This window comes from Nycticebus coucang, chromosome 4 (genome assembly GCF_027406575.1).
Source record: "Nycticebus coucang isolate mNycCou1 chromosome 4, mNycCou1.pri, whole genome shotgun sequence".
Lineage (NCBI taxonomy): Eukaryota > Metazoa > Chordata > Mammalia > Primates > Lorisidae > Nycticebus > Nycticebus coucang.
In genome coordinates this window covers 99,888,712-99,904,390 of record NC_069783.1, presented here as the reverse complement: position 1 = coordinate 99,904,390, position 15,679 = coordinate 99,888,712, and the positions used below count along the sequence as shown (strand labels likewise).

General features: G+C 44.1%; 1 protein-coding gene across 7 annotated transcripts in view; it reads left to right on the top strand.

Moving 5' to 3' along the window:
- Positions 1 to 8,807, top strand: part of FHL2 (four and a half LIM domains 2) — a 79,008-nt gene extending 70,201 nt beyond the window's left edge. For all 7 annotated transcript variants that reach the window (XM_053589026.1, XM_053589025.1, XM_053589027.1 and 4 more), the window contains exons 4-6: positions 3,679 to 3,848; positions 6,403 to 6,589; positions 8,146 to 8,807. In XM_053589026.1, the coding sequence (XP_053445001.1) occupies positions 3,679 to 3,848; positions 6,403 to 6,589; positions 8,146 to 8,297 (509 nt within the window). In that variant the 3' untranslated portion in view covers positions 8,298 to 8,807. The remainder of the gene's footprint in view (positions 1 to 3,678; positions 3,849 to 6,402; positions 6,590 to 8,145) is intronic.
- Positions 8,808 to 15,679: the final 6,872 nt, after the last annotated feature.

The following is a 15,679-nucleotide window of genomic DNA, read 5'->3' as shown; positions in this document are numbered from 1 at the left end:
GTACACCAATAACAGTCAAGATGAGAAGCTAATTAAGGACACAACTCCCTTCACCATAGTTTCAAAGAAAATGAAATACCTAGGAGTATACCTAACGAAGGAGGTGAAGGACCTGTATAAAGAAAACTATGAAATCCTCAGAAAGGAAATAGCAGAGGATATTAACAAATGGAAGAACATATCATGCTCATGGATGGGAAGAATCAACATTGTTAAAATGTCTATACTTCCAAAAGCAATCTACCTATTCAATGCCATTCCTATCAAAATACCAACATCGTACTTTCAAGATTTGGAAAAAGCGATTCTGCATTTTGTATGGAACCGGAAAAAACCCTGTATAGCTAAGGCAGTTCTCTGTAACAAAAATAAAGCTGGGGGCATCAGCATACCAGATTTTAGTCTGTAGTACAAAGCCATAGTGCTCAAGACAGCATGGTACTGGCACAAAAACAGAGACATAGACACCTGGAATCGAATTGAAAACCAAGAAATGAAACTAACATCTTACAACCACCTAATCTTTGATACACCAAACAAGAACATACCTTGGGGGAAAGACTCCCTATTCAATAAATGGTCTTGGGAGAACTAGATGTCTACATGTAAAAGACTGAAACTGGACCCACACCTTTCCCCACTCACAAAAATTGATTCAAGATGGATAAAGGACTTAAATTTAAGGCATGAAACAATAAAAATCCTCCAAGAAAGCATAGGAAAAACACTGGAAGTTATTGGCCTGGGGAAAGACTTCATGAAGAAGACTGCCATGGCAATTGCAACAGCAACAAAAATAAACAAATGGGACTTCATTAAACTGAAAAGCTTCTGTACAGTTAAGGAGACAATAACCAAAGCAAAGAGACAACCTACACAATGGGAAAGGATATTTGCATATTTTCAATCAGACAAAAGCTTGATAACTAGGATCTATAGAGAACTCAAATTAATCCACATGAAAAAAGCCAACAATCCCTTATATCAATGGTCAAGAGACATGAATAGAACTTTCTCTAAAGACGACAGACGAATGGCTAACAAACACATGAAAAAATGTTCATCATCTCTGTATATTAGAGAAATGCAAGTCAAAACAACCCTGAGATATCATCTAACCCCAGTGAGAATGGCCCACATCACAAAATCTCAAAACTGCAGATGCTGGCGTGGATGTGGAGAGAAGGGAACACTTTTACACTGCTGGTGGGACTGCAAACTAGTACAACCTTTCTGGAAGGAAGTATGGAGAAACCTCAAAGCACTCAAGCTAGACCTCACATTTGATCCTGCAATCCCATTACTGGGCATCTACCCAGAAGGAAAGAAATCCTTTTATCATAAGGACACTTGTACTAGACTGTTTATTGCAGCTCAGTTTACAATCGCCAAAATGTGGAAAGAGCCTAAATGCCCACCAACCCAGGAATGGATTAACAAGCTGTGGTATATGTATACCATGGAATACTATTCAGCCATTTAAAAAAATGGAGACTTTACATCCTTCGTATTAACCTGGATGGACGTGGAAGACATTATTCTTAGTAAAGCGTCACAAGAATGGAGAAGCATGAATCCTATGTACTCAATTTTGATATGAGGACAATTAATGACAATTATGGTTATGGGGGGGGAAAAGAAAGAGGGAAGGAGGGAGGTGGGTGGGGCCTTGGTGTGTGTCACACTTTATGGGGGCAAGACATGATTGCAAGAGGGACTTTACCTAACAATTGCAATCAGTGTAACCTGGCTTATTGTACCCTCAATGAATCCCCAACAATAAAAAAAAAAAAGAAAGAAAAAAAATAATAATCTCAGCACATTCCTAATTACTTGAGACACAGACACCTCCTGACTAGTCTTTTTTTTAGACAAAGTCTTAACTCTGTCACACTGGGTAGAGTGCCATGGTGTCATAGCTCACAGCAATCTCAAACTCTTGGGCTCAAGTGATCCTCTTGCCTCACCCACACAAGTAGCTGGCTGGGAGTATGGGCATTGCCACAACACCCAGCTGGTTTTAGAGATAGGGTCTTGCTCTTGCTCAGGCTGGTCTTGAACTCCTGAGCTCCATCTGCCCTTGGCGTCCCAGAGTGCTAGGATTACAGGTGTGAGCCACTACATCCAGCCCTCGCTAGCCTTCTAACCAGCTAAAATATAACCCTTAGCTTTGCCCTTTGGACCATATTATTTTGGGACTTAGTAGTAAGGACTAGTTTACAGCCTCCTATAACAACTGCCTGTGTTATCTGCTTCCCCTATTCTAGAATAGGCAGTCTCCTGTCAGCCTGTCTCCCCCTCATCCCCTGACCCCATGTTGGAATTGGATATATTTGTCCCTCATGCTACTGTCCCTGGGGGTTGGTAAAAGTTTTCCATCAAAGACCAGATAAATATTTGGGGCCTTGCAAACCATATAGTCTCTGCTACAACTATTCAATTACTACCGGACACAGCTACTGTGCACAACTATACGACTATACACAACTACAAAACTACTCTGCTGTGGGGGCATAAAAGCAGCCATTGACAATGGGAGTGGCTGCATTCTAGTAAAACTTCATTTAAAACACAGGCAGCATTTAAAACACTGGCTGTGGGGCTCAGACTGGCCCCTGAATCTGCCCAGGTATTTGAAACACTTTTCTATTTCTTCATCCACCATACTCATTCCCCTAAAATTGTTCTTTATTTTAGCTTTCTACGAAGGGTACTTTAGTTCACCTCTGTCTTGAATCATCTCTTTCTGTAAATATGTACATCTTTTGGAGTACATGCATCATTACGAAAATTTTGAGATACCCGCAAAGCCAAGTGGAAGCCCTCCCAGCAACACTGATCAGCAAGTTGAAACTTGCATAGGTGAATCATTTCTTAAAAGTGAAGTAATGGACTGTAAACAGTTCTCAAAACTTTTGTGGGGACCCATGCAAAGAATGAAAAGGAAACCCATCAACCCAGACTGAGTATTTTCTGCAAATCAAGCTTGGAGGTGGTGGGGGAGGGTGAGTTCCCTAGGACTTCTTGACTTACTTAGAGAAATGATAGGGACGTGTCAAATGATAATAGTTACTCATAAGAAAATGGGATGGCACAAGATTAGAAAATGACTAAATGGGATGTGCATGTGGATTTTAATTACGGTGCTTAGTTTAGTGTGTAAAATCATCAAGACACACTGCAACTTGGTTCACACAGCTAGTTGTGTGAAGTGAGTGTTGGAGAGGCTGCTCACTGCATCGGGCCTAGGGCTCCGGGTTCATGCATGCCCCAGCCGCTGGGCTCTGGCTTCAGAGCCCCTTTCCCACTGCCAGCTGGAGGGGCTGCCTGGTAGCAGGTGTGCTGCTGGAGAAGGCAGGCCCTGTGCGTAAAAAACCCATGCTCCGGAGGGCTTGTCTCAGCTCTGCTGGGTTTCTCTTCATACTTTGCAATGCTGAGAGAGACTTAGCTGTTTTTTCATTTAGCATTCCTGACCATATATTCAACACATAAATGTTCAGTACCCGCTGCAGGTACGTACTGTCCTAGGAACTGGGGGAACAGCAGTGAGCCAAAAGACAAAACCCCTGTCCTCCGAATGGGGAAGTGTCCCATTGGGGAGGCTCCAGAGGACGCGCGCTGGGACTCCACACCCATCTAACCGTGACTCTGCTGTCTCCTCCCCGACCCTGATGACAGGCACCCGCAAGATGGAGTACAAGGGCAGCAGCTGGCACGAGACCTGCTTCATCTGCCATCGCTGCCAGCAGCCGATTGGAACCAAGAGTTTCATCCCTAAAGACAATCAGAATTTTTGTGTGCCCTGCTATGAGAAACAACACGCCCTGCAGTGCGTTCAGTGCAAAAAGGTAGCTCCCTCAGCCCTTGCACCTTCTGGTGGGTTTGCTTCCACGGCCCCCGTCGGTTCTGCCTTTCTGAAAGAAAGTGCATGGATGGTACTGGAATGGCACCAGAGCTGTGCCAGTCCTGCCCTGGGTCTGGCTTCTGGCCCTCTTTACAAAGACATGGTCACTGTGCTGTGCTCTGTGATCAAAATCCTTTACCTCTGCCTCCTTCTAGACCTTTTTAAATATTTGCTCAGGTTGATGACTTGATGTTGGAGCAGCGGTTCTCAACCTGTGGGTCGCATCCCACAGGAACTGTATTTAAGGGCCGCTGCATTAGGAAGGTTGAGAACCACTGTGTTAGAGGGAAGGGGAACTCGAACTCACTGCCCCAAAGCTGTCTCTGTTAGGCAGCTCTCTCAATGTAATTAAGAAACCAACTTCTACACTTGAGAGGTGTGGGAGGAGAAGATGTGAGTAGAAAAGGAGAAAAGATCTGCCATGTGGATGAGGATAGATAATTTGTTACACTTACTTACTCGGTTATGTCATGGCTGTTAGGTTAAAAACAGAAAAGGAACAAGGAGAGGTTAAGTCTCAGGTGTGTGGTGGCCCACTTATAGGAAGTCGACTCCATCCTGCCCACCCAAATGTCCCTGATCTTGCCCTCCAGAGTGAGGCTTGGGTTTCTGCTGTGCCCTTTCTTAGTCTCTTACGCCATCAACTCCACTTAGGTTGTAGCTTCCAGAGGTCAACACTGCTAGGATTCGTGCCAGTCACTGCTAACTTGGCCCTTGGAAGAGCCAGTGCAGAAGTCTGTGCCTCCCACCCTTTTGATGGCCCTGCCGGCGCACCTGCTGCTGTTTCACATTTTGGGCACCTGCCCTTGCCTCTGGTCCATGGAACGTGTTCTCAGTGATGATTCCTGAGTCTCGCTGGCCTGAGCTAGAATGTTCCCACCTTGCCTGCACCTTCTCAAAGGGCAGAATATTAATGCTAACTTTTCAATTTTTTAGACACAGAGTCTTACCATGTTGCCCACGCTGGTCTTGAACTTCTGACCTTAACCAGTCCTCCCACTTCAGCCTCTCCAAATGCTGAGATTATAGGTGTGAGCCACTGCACCCAGGCCATTACTAATTTTCATTCAGTCTTTCATTTTCCCTTCTGTCTTTTTATTTTTCCCTTACTGTTTAAATTCTCCTGTTCCCTTATTTCTTCTCTCCTTCTGCTATTTTTGTCTTCATCTTTAAATGGAACTCTCATGCCTGTTTTTATATAATATTAGGAACCCTTTTCTCTGTTTGCCCCTTTTTTGTTGTTTTGTTTTTCTCATCAAGATTTAAGGGAAGTTCATTTGAGTATCTCTCCCTTCCTCCATCGTCTTTCCCACCTGTGGCACTGGTGAAGGCAGCCATCCTTCTGGGATGCACGCCCTTGTGAGTTTAGGGAAGGACTCCCTGAACAAAGCTGTGCTTATGCTGAGTTAGCCAAGGTGGGTGGGAAGTGAGGAGCGTGGAGTTGGCTTAAGGGAGGATGGGGGAGGACATCCAGGCAGAGGAGATGCCTCACACATGCACCCCTGCATCCGCAGAGATGTGTCACAACCCAGCGTACATAAATTTTTTTGGCAGGGATCTATAAGATTATTTATAATTTATGGTTTAATGAAAAGAATACAGGATAGAGAGAATCACTTACAAATTTCTCAGGGCCTCAGTTTACCCATCCATAAAATAGAATACATCTTACTTTAAAAGCTTTTCATAAGGGCCAAAGGAGTTACTGGATGATGCTGCAGCATTCAAGAAATGAAAAGCATGAAAGGGTGGCTTTGAGGTGCTTCTACCCGCTGTCCACAGTCAGTGTTGGTCAAGCTCAGGCCCTGCACTGTGACAGGTTACTTAGCTGCCTTGGGTGCCTGCTTTTTAAAGGAATATGAGAAGCAGCATGTGGAGAAAAATACAGATCAAAATTGAGGGTGAGAGTGAAAGCTTTGGGCTTATTTGTCCCAAAGCTTCCAAGAGCCCTGGGCCTTCCTGCGGCATCAGCAGGCGCCAATTCCAGGTGTCCTTTGAGTCTCTTCCTTCTTCTGCTGTGAGTGGCTGAAGAGATGAGCAGGTGAGTGGTGTTGGAGAAGGTGCCACCTGCCATGCTCCCTAACGAGGACTCTGCAGAGACTCGCTCCTTTTGCCCCATCACACTCCCACTTTGCAGATGAGGAAACTGAGGTGCAGAGACCTTTCACAGTGGCTGGTCCCAGCCACAGGGCTGGTGAGGATGGAAACCTCCCCAGTGCACTGCCTCCCTACTCACCCACACTCCAGACTCCCTGGCATCCTTGCAAAGGGCCAGTGTCACTAGCAGGAAACCCAGGGGCTATGACACCGGGGTGGAAATCTATGGTGGAGTTACACAGGGGTGCCCGTGAAGCTTGTAGAGCAGTTTCTTAGGGACTTAACAAACTGAATGTTTGGGCGTCAAGGATCTTGCTTGCATTATCTGGTGGCAACAGCTGAGACTAGGAACGTCTGCCAAGCACAGAGGCCGTGCTGACTCTCCCTCTTGCCCCCTGCAGCCCATCACCACAGGAGGGGTCACGTACCGGGAGCAGCCCTGGCACAAGGAGTGCTTCGTGTGCACCGCCTGCAAGAAGCAGCTGTCTGGGCAGCGCTTCACCGCTCGGGATGAGTTCGCCTACTGCCTGAGCTGCTTCTGCGACTTGTACGCCAAGAAGTGTGCTGGGTGCACCAACCCCATCAGTGGTGAGTGTCCCAGGGACCCCCGCTTCAGGGAGCGGCCGAAGGTTGAATGAGGCCTGGCATGTTAGCTATGAGTGTGTTTGTCCCCCTAGAGCAGGCGTCCTCAAACTTTTTAAACAGGGGGCCAATTCACTGTCCCTCAGACCGTTGGAGGGCCGGACTGTAGTTTAAAAAAAAAAGAACTATGAACGAGGGTGGCGCCTGTGGCTCAAAGGGGTAGGGCGCTGGCCCCATATGCCGGAGGTGGTGGGTTCAAACCCAGCCCCAGCCAAAAAAAAAACAAACAATGAACAAATTCCTATGCACACTGCACATATCTTATTTTGAAGTAAAAAACAAAACGGGAACAAATACAATTCACACTGCTTCATGTGGCCTGCGGGCTATAGTTTGAGGACCCCTGCCCTGGAGTCTCCTAGGATCAAGTACAACTTTGAGATAAATCCATATATTTGATTCTGTTTTATTTCAGGTGGCCAATGCAGTACAAAAAACAACGATATTATAGTCAGTGAGCAATGTACACTAATATTTGATTAGAAGTAGTCATCAAACACAAGTCAAGCATTTGAATGAGCTGAAATGAGTTAGTGCTTTTTCTTCTTTAGAAATACAAGATGGCTTTGTGCACTGCCTCTACATCTGCATAAGTGCTCCCACCCATGTTAACAGCCACCTCCATCACCGCACTCCCCTTCCCTAAACCCCTCATTCTCCCGACTCTGCCAGCTAAGTTATGCTTCTGGACCAGGTCCCAGCATCCTCCCACTGCAAGAACATCCCTCCTTTCCAGCCCAATCCATGTATTACTCTTTAGTGAGGTCTCTTCTGGCTATCCCAGAGAGAATGAACCTTTTCCTCCTTCGCAATCCCCTTTCCCACACCCTCCCTCCTTCCCTCTCTCTGCTCTTCCTTTCCCCCACCCCCTTCCTCCTTCAGTCTCCCCTTCCCCCACCTCCCACCGTGTACTAGGTCATTAATTGTCTTTATATCACAGTCCTTAGTACTACATTCATTAGGGAGCACCAGACATGAGGCACATCGTTTGGGGGATCAGTTGATACTCTCTTGTGACATTTGTGAGCTCTCCGGCTGTGCACAGTACCTGACTTACCTGTGGATCCTCAGCACCAGTCACTAGAAACTCACATGACCCACAGTGCACAATCAAAACTTGGAAATGGATCGAATGGAATTCCTTTTTCCATCTCAGTCGCCTGGTTCTAACTAGTTAATACTCCCTCACTTTCTTCATCTGGCATTTTTTTTTTTTGTAGAGACAGAGTCTCACTTTATGGCCCTCAGTAGAGTGCCGTGGCCTCACACAGCTCACGGCAACCTCCAACTCCTGGGCCTAAGTGATTCTCCTGCCTCAGCCTCCTGAGTAGTTGGGACCACAGGCGCCGGCCACAACCCACGGCTATTTTTTTTTTTTTTTGATTGCAGTTCAGCCAGGGCCGGGCTTGAACCCGCCACCCTCGGTACATGGGGCCGGCGCCTTACCGACTGAGCCACAGGCGCCGCCCTCATCTGGCCTTTTTTTCTCTCTCCGTTAACAGGACTTGGTGGCACAAAGTACATCTCATTTGAGGAGCGGCAGTGGCACAACGACTGCTTTAACTGTAAGAAGTGCTCCCTGTCACTGGTGGGCCGAGGCTTCCTCACAGAAAGGGACGACATCCTGTGCCCTGACTGCGGGAAAGACATCTGAAGTCAACACCCGGGAACTCCTGCCTGGGACCTTACACACAGAGTTAGGTATTTTCTTTCTTAGCCAGGCGATTCTGTCTACTGGTTTTCACCAGCCACAGTTAAGACTTGGCTCTTGTGCTTCTCAGTGATACTCACATTTGCATAAACTCTTGAATCCTTTGTACTAGTTCTGTCCCAGGAAAGGAGAAAAGCCTTATGGAAATCCCAGGTGGGAAGATGGTCTGGGATGTCTGTAATCGAGTAAGGCAAATCTAAGTGTAAAACTCCCTTTGAGCGACGTCTTTACATGTGTATCTGTCTCTCACTGCGTATATAAGTGCAATTACCATACGTCACCAACTTGAAAGTTTTCCAAACTATATAAGGTAATGTAGGGTTGGCATTTACAGCTCTTTTACTTCCCGTCGTGTCAAGCCTAAGGTATGTGACTTGCAATAAAAGTTATTCAGAACACAATGTTTTGCCAGGCATGTTGTGTGGAATAAAGACTAAATGTTGAGTTTCTGAATCTTAGTAATACTTTATTGCGTGGCTGAGTGATCATTGTATGAAGTGCAATGTTAACTGGGGCAGTGTTAACTGAAATTGCATCACACTATTTATTTATTATTTATTTTGAGACAGAGTCTCACTTTGTTGCCCTGGGTAGAGAGCCTTGGCATCACAGCTCACAGCAACCTCCAGCTGTTGGGCTTAGGCGATTCTCTTGTCTCAGCCTCCCGAGTAGCTGGGATTACAGGTGCCCACCACAATACCCGGCTATTTTTTTGTTGTTGTTGTTGCAGTTTGGCCGGGTCTGGGTTTGAACCTGCCACCGTTGGTATATGGGGCTGGCGCCCTACTCACTGAGCCACAGGCGCATCACACTATTTATTTATTTTTTATTGAATCATAGCTGTGTACATTGATATAATCATGGGGCATCATTCACTAGCTTCACAGACCGTTTACCAAGTTTCACATATACCCTTGTAAGGCATCACCCTATTTAAAGGAAGCCTTCAGTCATCTCTGTGCATCTCTTTCTTGTTACCATCTTTCTTTCTCTCTCAGAATGTAATACTCCGCATTTGATACAGTAACATAGGCTCCAGAGCATGAACAGCAGAACTTGAGGCTGATGACAGTGAAGCCAATTTTCAGGTCACTTTTCTTGGCAGAGCTTGTTAGCTCTATCCCACCGTCACGCATTGGTATCTAACACTGACTGCCTTCTCTTTCGTAAAAGATTGTGAAAGAACACAAGCAACTTGAGGCCAGGGATGACATCTTGTTCATCTTTATATTCTCAATGCTCTAGCAGTTGAGGGCATATGGGAAGCCCTCGGTGTTTCTGAAAAGGTAGATAGTAAAGAAAGAGATACACAAAGCAGGAGAGTCATGCTGTAAATATAATTAATACTCTGAGCTCCTAGTTGGGCAGTAGTCAGGAATTTTCATGGGTTTTGGCTGAAGACAGACTAGCTCCATTAAGAATTTTACAATATTTTATATTGTAAAAACAGCCTGAATGCCCCCCAACTAAGGAATGGATTAATAAGCTGTGGTATATGTACACCATGGAATAATATTCAGCCATTAAAAAATGGAGACTTTACAGCCTTTGTATTAACCTGGATGGAAGTGGAACACATTCTTCTTAGTAAAGCATCACAAAAATGGAGAAGCATGAATCCTATGTATTCAATTTTGATATGAGGTCAGTTAATGACAATGACACGGTGGGGGGTGGGGGAAGGGAGAGTAGAGAGAGGGAAGGAGGGAGGGAGTGGGGTCTCGGTGTGTGACACACCTTTTGGGGGCAAGGCACAATTGTAAGAGGGACTTTACCTAACAAATGCAATCAGTGTAACCTGGTTTCTTGTACCCTCAATGAATGCCCAACAATAAGAAAAAAAGAAGAATTTTAGAATATTTTAAATATGTGTATTAAATATTACCATGAGGTTTAGGTATGTAAATTATTCATGATAAAGCAAAGGTTACACACTGCAATGGGAAAATCTGTGTAAATAAATCTTAAAAGTGTAGTATGTGTAGTAAAAAGGAAGTAACAAAGAAAGGAAGGAAACAGAAAGGAAGGGAAAGAAGAGACACGGAAGTAGGAAGAAAGGAGAGAGAAAGAAGGAGAGAGAAATCGGGTGAAGGCAGGCAAGCAGGTTCTCACACAGATTTGTAGCCAAAGTCCACATCCTGGGCTGGTGAAAGTAACTCAGGAAATGACTTGGAAATCACTCCATCCTGGTGGCCAGCCAGGTGCCTGGCAGAGGCAGTGGCAGTCATCGCCACAGGAAGACATCCCCAGGCTGAGGAGATACCCACAAGTCACTTTCTAAAGGCTGTGATTAATACAGTCAATATTTATACAGGCTTACACAGAGCAATGGACTGGGTGTGGGCCACAGCAGAAACGTCAGGCAGTAGAGACTGGCCCCCAGTTTTCATACATTGGAGTAATGATAAAGTAAAGGTTAAACAAATTGGCTTGTTATGTTTAAAGAAAAACAGCTTGAAAGTAACTGTCCTGCACAGGAAGCTATAAACAGTGTAACATATTTTAAAACATTTAAACTTTTATTGAAGTAAAATACTGTATAAAGTTGTAAAATGTCTAATTTACACAGTTCAGCGAAAATACATGTATGTTTGTGTCAGTGGGTTGGTAGCCCCAGATTGCCCCTCCTAGAGTGGACTCTCCACACTGTGAGCCTACCAAGGGAGGGGCCCTTGGAGCCCAGGTTTCTCAGCCCGTCACACCTGCGGCAGAGCCCTAAACCAGTAGTAGCTGGGGGCAGGGAGTTCCTACTTTCTGTGCTACATCTGCCCAGATCAGGGCTTGTCACATGAAGCTGGGATGTAGGCATAGCATGAGATGAGGTTGTGGCTCAAATGTCACAGATGCTCCCTGTTCTTGCTAAGATTTAGTAGATTTTCCTGAATGAATATTTTTATGTTACATGCTTTTGGAGAAGTTTGTAGAGATGTCAGTTTGCATATAAATATATGTAAGTTTCTTCAGCAAGAAGAGGGTCAGCTGAGCTCTGCACATCAGCCTTCTGAAAGTCCCGTCAGTTCTTCCTTTCAGCCACCACCAAGCTGCTCAGTGAGTCCAGGCTGTTGGCATCTGATATTTAGGCAGTTCCGTTGGCCATAAGAAATTTGTAGGGAGTCCATACAAAGACCTTGGGGCTCCCCTTTCCCAGGACTTCCCTCCCTCACTTTCCAGAGGCTATTGGTACCAAACTCTGGCCTTGGTTCTGTAAGCCAGTGAGACTTTAGGTTTCCTGCCAGAGTTTTAGCTGTCCTATGGGAGCCTGCCCTTGGATAAAAGGTCAAAATGAGAAAATCACCCCGTACCCTTCTCGTCTTCCCAGTGTCCACTCCCCTCTGACATACCCTGCCTGCTTTGGCTTATGCTCCAGTGTTTTCAAAATTTTTAAAAAATATTTCATACAGAATGATTGTTATTTGAGGGAGAAAGGATTATTCCCATGGAAGCTACTTACTGGAAGTGGAACTCCCCCCAATCCGTTAATTTTGGGTCAGATAATTTAAGGTTGAGAACATTTTGTGTCTCTGTGGTTTCAACAAGGAATATAGGTAAGGTATTCCAAAATATAATATTGGGAGTGCTTTTACTTTTGATATAAAGGAGAAAACAGTGAAACAACAAGGCATGGCATTATTCTTTCTAAGCAAAACCTCAAGTCAATGATACATCCAAAGGACCCATCTCAGATCCCGTCAAACATTTCTCACAGTGACTATCACCCAGATTAAGAAACTGATTTCACACAGGCTCAGCATAGATCAGACTTGATTTCCTTTGACTTTTTCTGTATGGCGTATCATTTTTTCATACGGCATTGTCTACAAAAACTAAGGATGTCATTTAGGCTACAGTTCTCAAGAGAACTGTGCAATGCTCTGTCCCATAAATGGGCTGAGTGCTTCTCAACTGTACACAGACACTATGCTCTCTTAATGGAACTAGTCTGCCTTCAGCCAAACCCATGAAAATTCCAGACTACTGCCAGACTAGGAGCTCAGAGAATTATATATACAGCAGTGACTCTCTGGCTTTGTGTATGTCTTTCTTTACTATCTACCTTTTCAGAAACACTGAGGGCTTCTCATATGCCCTCAACTGCTAGAGCATTGAGAATATAAAGATGAACAAGATGTCATCTCTGGCCTCAAGTTGCTTGTGTTCTTTCACAATCCTTTACTTCAGTTACATGGGAAATAACTGAAACAGTTTTGCTACGAGACGGTCACTACATCAACTGCAAACATGGCGAGCAGCTTGGTAAATGCTGATGCGGCAGCCCCTGGAACTACCATTATTACTCTCTCAATGGCTTTAAAGGAATGTCTGCAAAAGTTCTCAGTGCTCTTCATAGAGTGGAACTCAAGAGTTTAAAAAACTGGCTATACTACAGCAGAATAAAGGTGCTATTAACTTGTATATCAATCATATTACTTTAGAAATTTAAAACACATGAATTAATTTCTCAAGCATCATTAGTGATGCCCATCAGACATGAGGGCATCCACCTCCATCCATCTCATTTCTGCCTGGCTATTAAGTGACAGGTTAAGGGTCTCAGGCAGAAGCAAGAAGGTAAATTCTAAAAACACAGAGACTTAAGATCTGAAATAACTGAAATCCACCTGCTTGACAAAGGAAGAAAAAGCAGCCCAGAAGGAATACAGCTTACTCAAGATGGCATGGAGACCAACACACCAGTAACCAGGTCTCCTGGCTCCAACCCCTCTGTCCCCTAAAATGTGAATTATTCTCTTACATATAAAGGTGATTATGGGGCAAGTGCCATCTTGCAATATACAGATTTTTTTTTAAACATCACAGGTGATATACACTGCCAAAATGTACAAAAACTATAAAACTCACCTTTTAATGCTAAGAAAAGAATTAAGGATAAAAAATAAAATCGAATTGTTATAAAAATGAGGGCAAAATGGCTGAGTGCTGGGGCTCATGCCTGTAATCCTAGCACCCTGAGAGGCCCAGGGAGGTGGATTGCCTGAGGTCAGGAGTTCAAGACCAGTTTAAGACAGCAAGACCCCCGTCTCTATTAAAAATAGAAAAAGTAGGCTTGGTGTGGTGGTTCACACCTGTAATCCTAGCACTGTGGGAGGTCAAGGCCCGCTGATTCCTTGAGCTCACGAGTTCGAAACCAGCCTGAGCAAGAGAAAGACCCCATCTGTAAAAAATAGCCAGGCATTGTGGCGGGTGCCTGTAGTCCCAGCTGCTCAGGAGGCTGAGTAAAGAGGATCACTTGAGCACAAGAGTTTGAGGTTGCTGTGAGCTATGACACTACAGCACTCTACTGAGTGTGACAAAGTGAGAGACTCTATCTCAACAAGAAAAACTACCTGGGCAATGTGGTGGGCACCTGTAGTCCACGCTACTTGGGAGGCTGAGGCAAGGGGATTACTTGAGCCATAGTGTGAGGTTGCTGTGAGCTATGATGCCATACCCAGGGCTACAGAGTGAGACTGTCTAAAAAAAAAAAAAGAGAGAGAGCAAAGTGACTTTATCCCAGGCATCTATTAGCATTTATGTAATTTGCATTGAGTAAAATAATCTCCAAGCTTCTGAGGGTGCTATAGTTATGTGTCCTTCAAAAGATTGTGCTAGAAACTTAATTGCCATTATATCAATATTAAGTGAGGCCTTTTAAGAAGTGAGCTGGGAGGCTCTGCCCTCATGAAGGGATTAATGCCATTATTAGGGGAGTGGGTTAGTTACCATGAAATTGGGTTCCTGATTTAATAGAATTCAGCTTGTTTTCCCAGCCTCGTATGTGCACTGCTGCCTTCCTGCCTCTGACATGGGATGACTCATGGGATGACCAGCATCATGCTCTTGGACTTCTCTGCCTCCAGAACCCTCAACCAAATAAACTGTTCTTTATAAATTACCCGGCCTGTTAGATTCTGTTATAGCAGCCAGAAAATGCACTAATACAGAAGAGATCATCTATGAGAAAGATCCACTCTTTATTTTTTGGTTAGCTTCTACAGGCTTCAAAGAATTAAAAACTTAGCTATTAATCTAGTTATAGAATAGTGACTCCAATCATTAAATGTTCTTTCATTCCTTCTCAAATTATTGTTTAGATGCAATCATTTTGAAAAAAAAATAAAAAGACAAGACCCTTGAGGGCAGGGACCATGTTTTACTTACTCTAATCCCTTATTTAGAGCCTGAGCATATAGTAGACAGACACAGATAACTGTTGAATGAAGTATTTGTCCAGGGACTTTTTTTTTTCAAAGAAAATATAGAAAAGTTGATATGGCATTCTTTTTTTCATTAAAATGATAAAACTGCAAAACTATTAAGTGATACAACTTAAGTAACACTGGAAATGAGTAGAGTCTGTAAGACTGAAGCCAAAAGGAATTGTATACAACCACTGTATTCTTGTTGATGATGTTGTTTCCCACATGGGTACTTCTATACACAGGTACTGGAATTGAACAATTAATAAATGGATGGTGGCTGGGGGTAACCATGTTACTCCATATTGCAGTGAGAGGTTGCAGAAAAACAAAGGAAAAAGTCTAGAATGATCAGTATGGTAATAGATTAGAGTTGCAGACATCTATGAACTCACGTTTAACTTACTAGAGATACAGAAGGTTATGTAAAGAAATACTTATAGATATATTTTATCTATAAATATACATATTTCCTTGTTCTGTCAGTTGAGAAGGGCCTGGAAGGAATGAGTAGCACTCACTCCAATAGCAGTGAGTACACCTAGCGGGTATGCAGAGCTGATATTTTGTTGTTTTTTGAGACAGAGCATCACTCTGTTGCCCCAGGCTAGAGTGCTGTCTTGTCAGCCTAGCTCACATCAACCTCAACTCCTGGGTTCAAGTGATCCTCCTGTCTCAGCCTCCTGGGTAACTGGGACTATAGGTGCCCAGCTAATTTTTTCTATTTTTAGTGGAGTTGGGGTCTGATTCTTACTCAGGTTGGTCTCGAACTCCTGTGTTAAGTGGTCCTCCTGCCTCGTCCTCTTAGAATGCTAGGATTACAGGCAGGAGCCACTGCACCCAGGCCCCAGATCTTGGTTTTTAATATCCTTTTTGAATAAAAGGAGCCATGGCTTTTTAGAGAAATTGCTGATTCTAGGATGTGGGCAAGAAATGTACAAAATAAAGCTGAATATCCTATGGTGCCAGGAAGCAAGGATATACCCAAAAGAAAAGACAATGATGGGGTAAGTCAAAGAGAAACAGGAGCCAAATGAAAAAGCTTTTAATAGCCAAAGCTAGAACAATTTGAGCAAAAAAAAAAAAAAAAGATTTTAACCCAAAATTTGAGTCATACTGATAAGATAA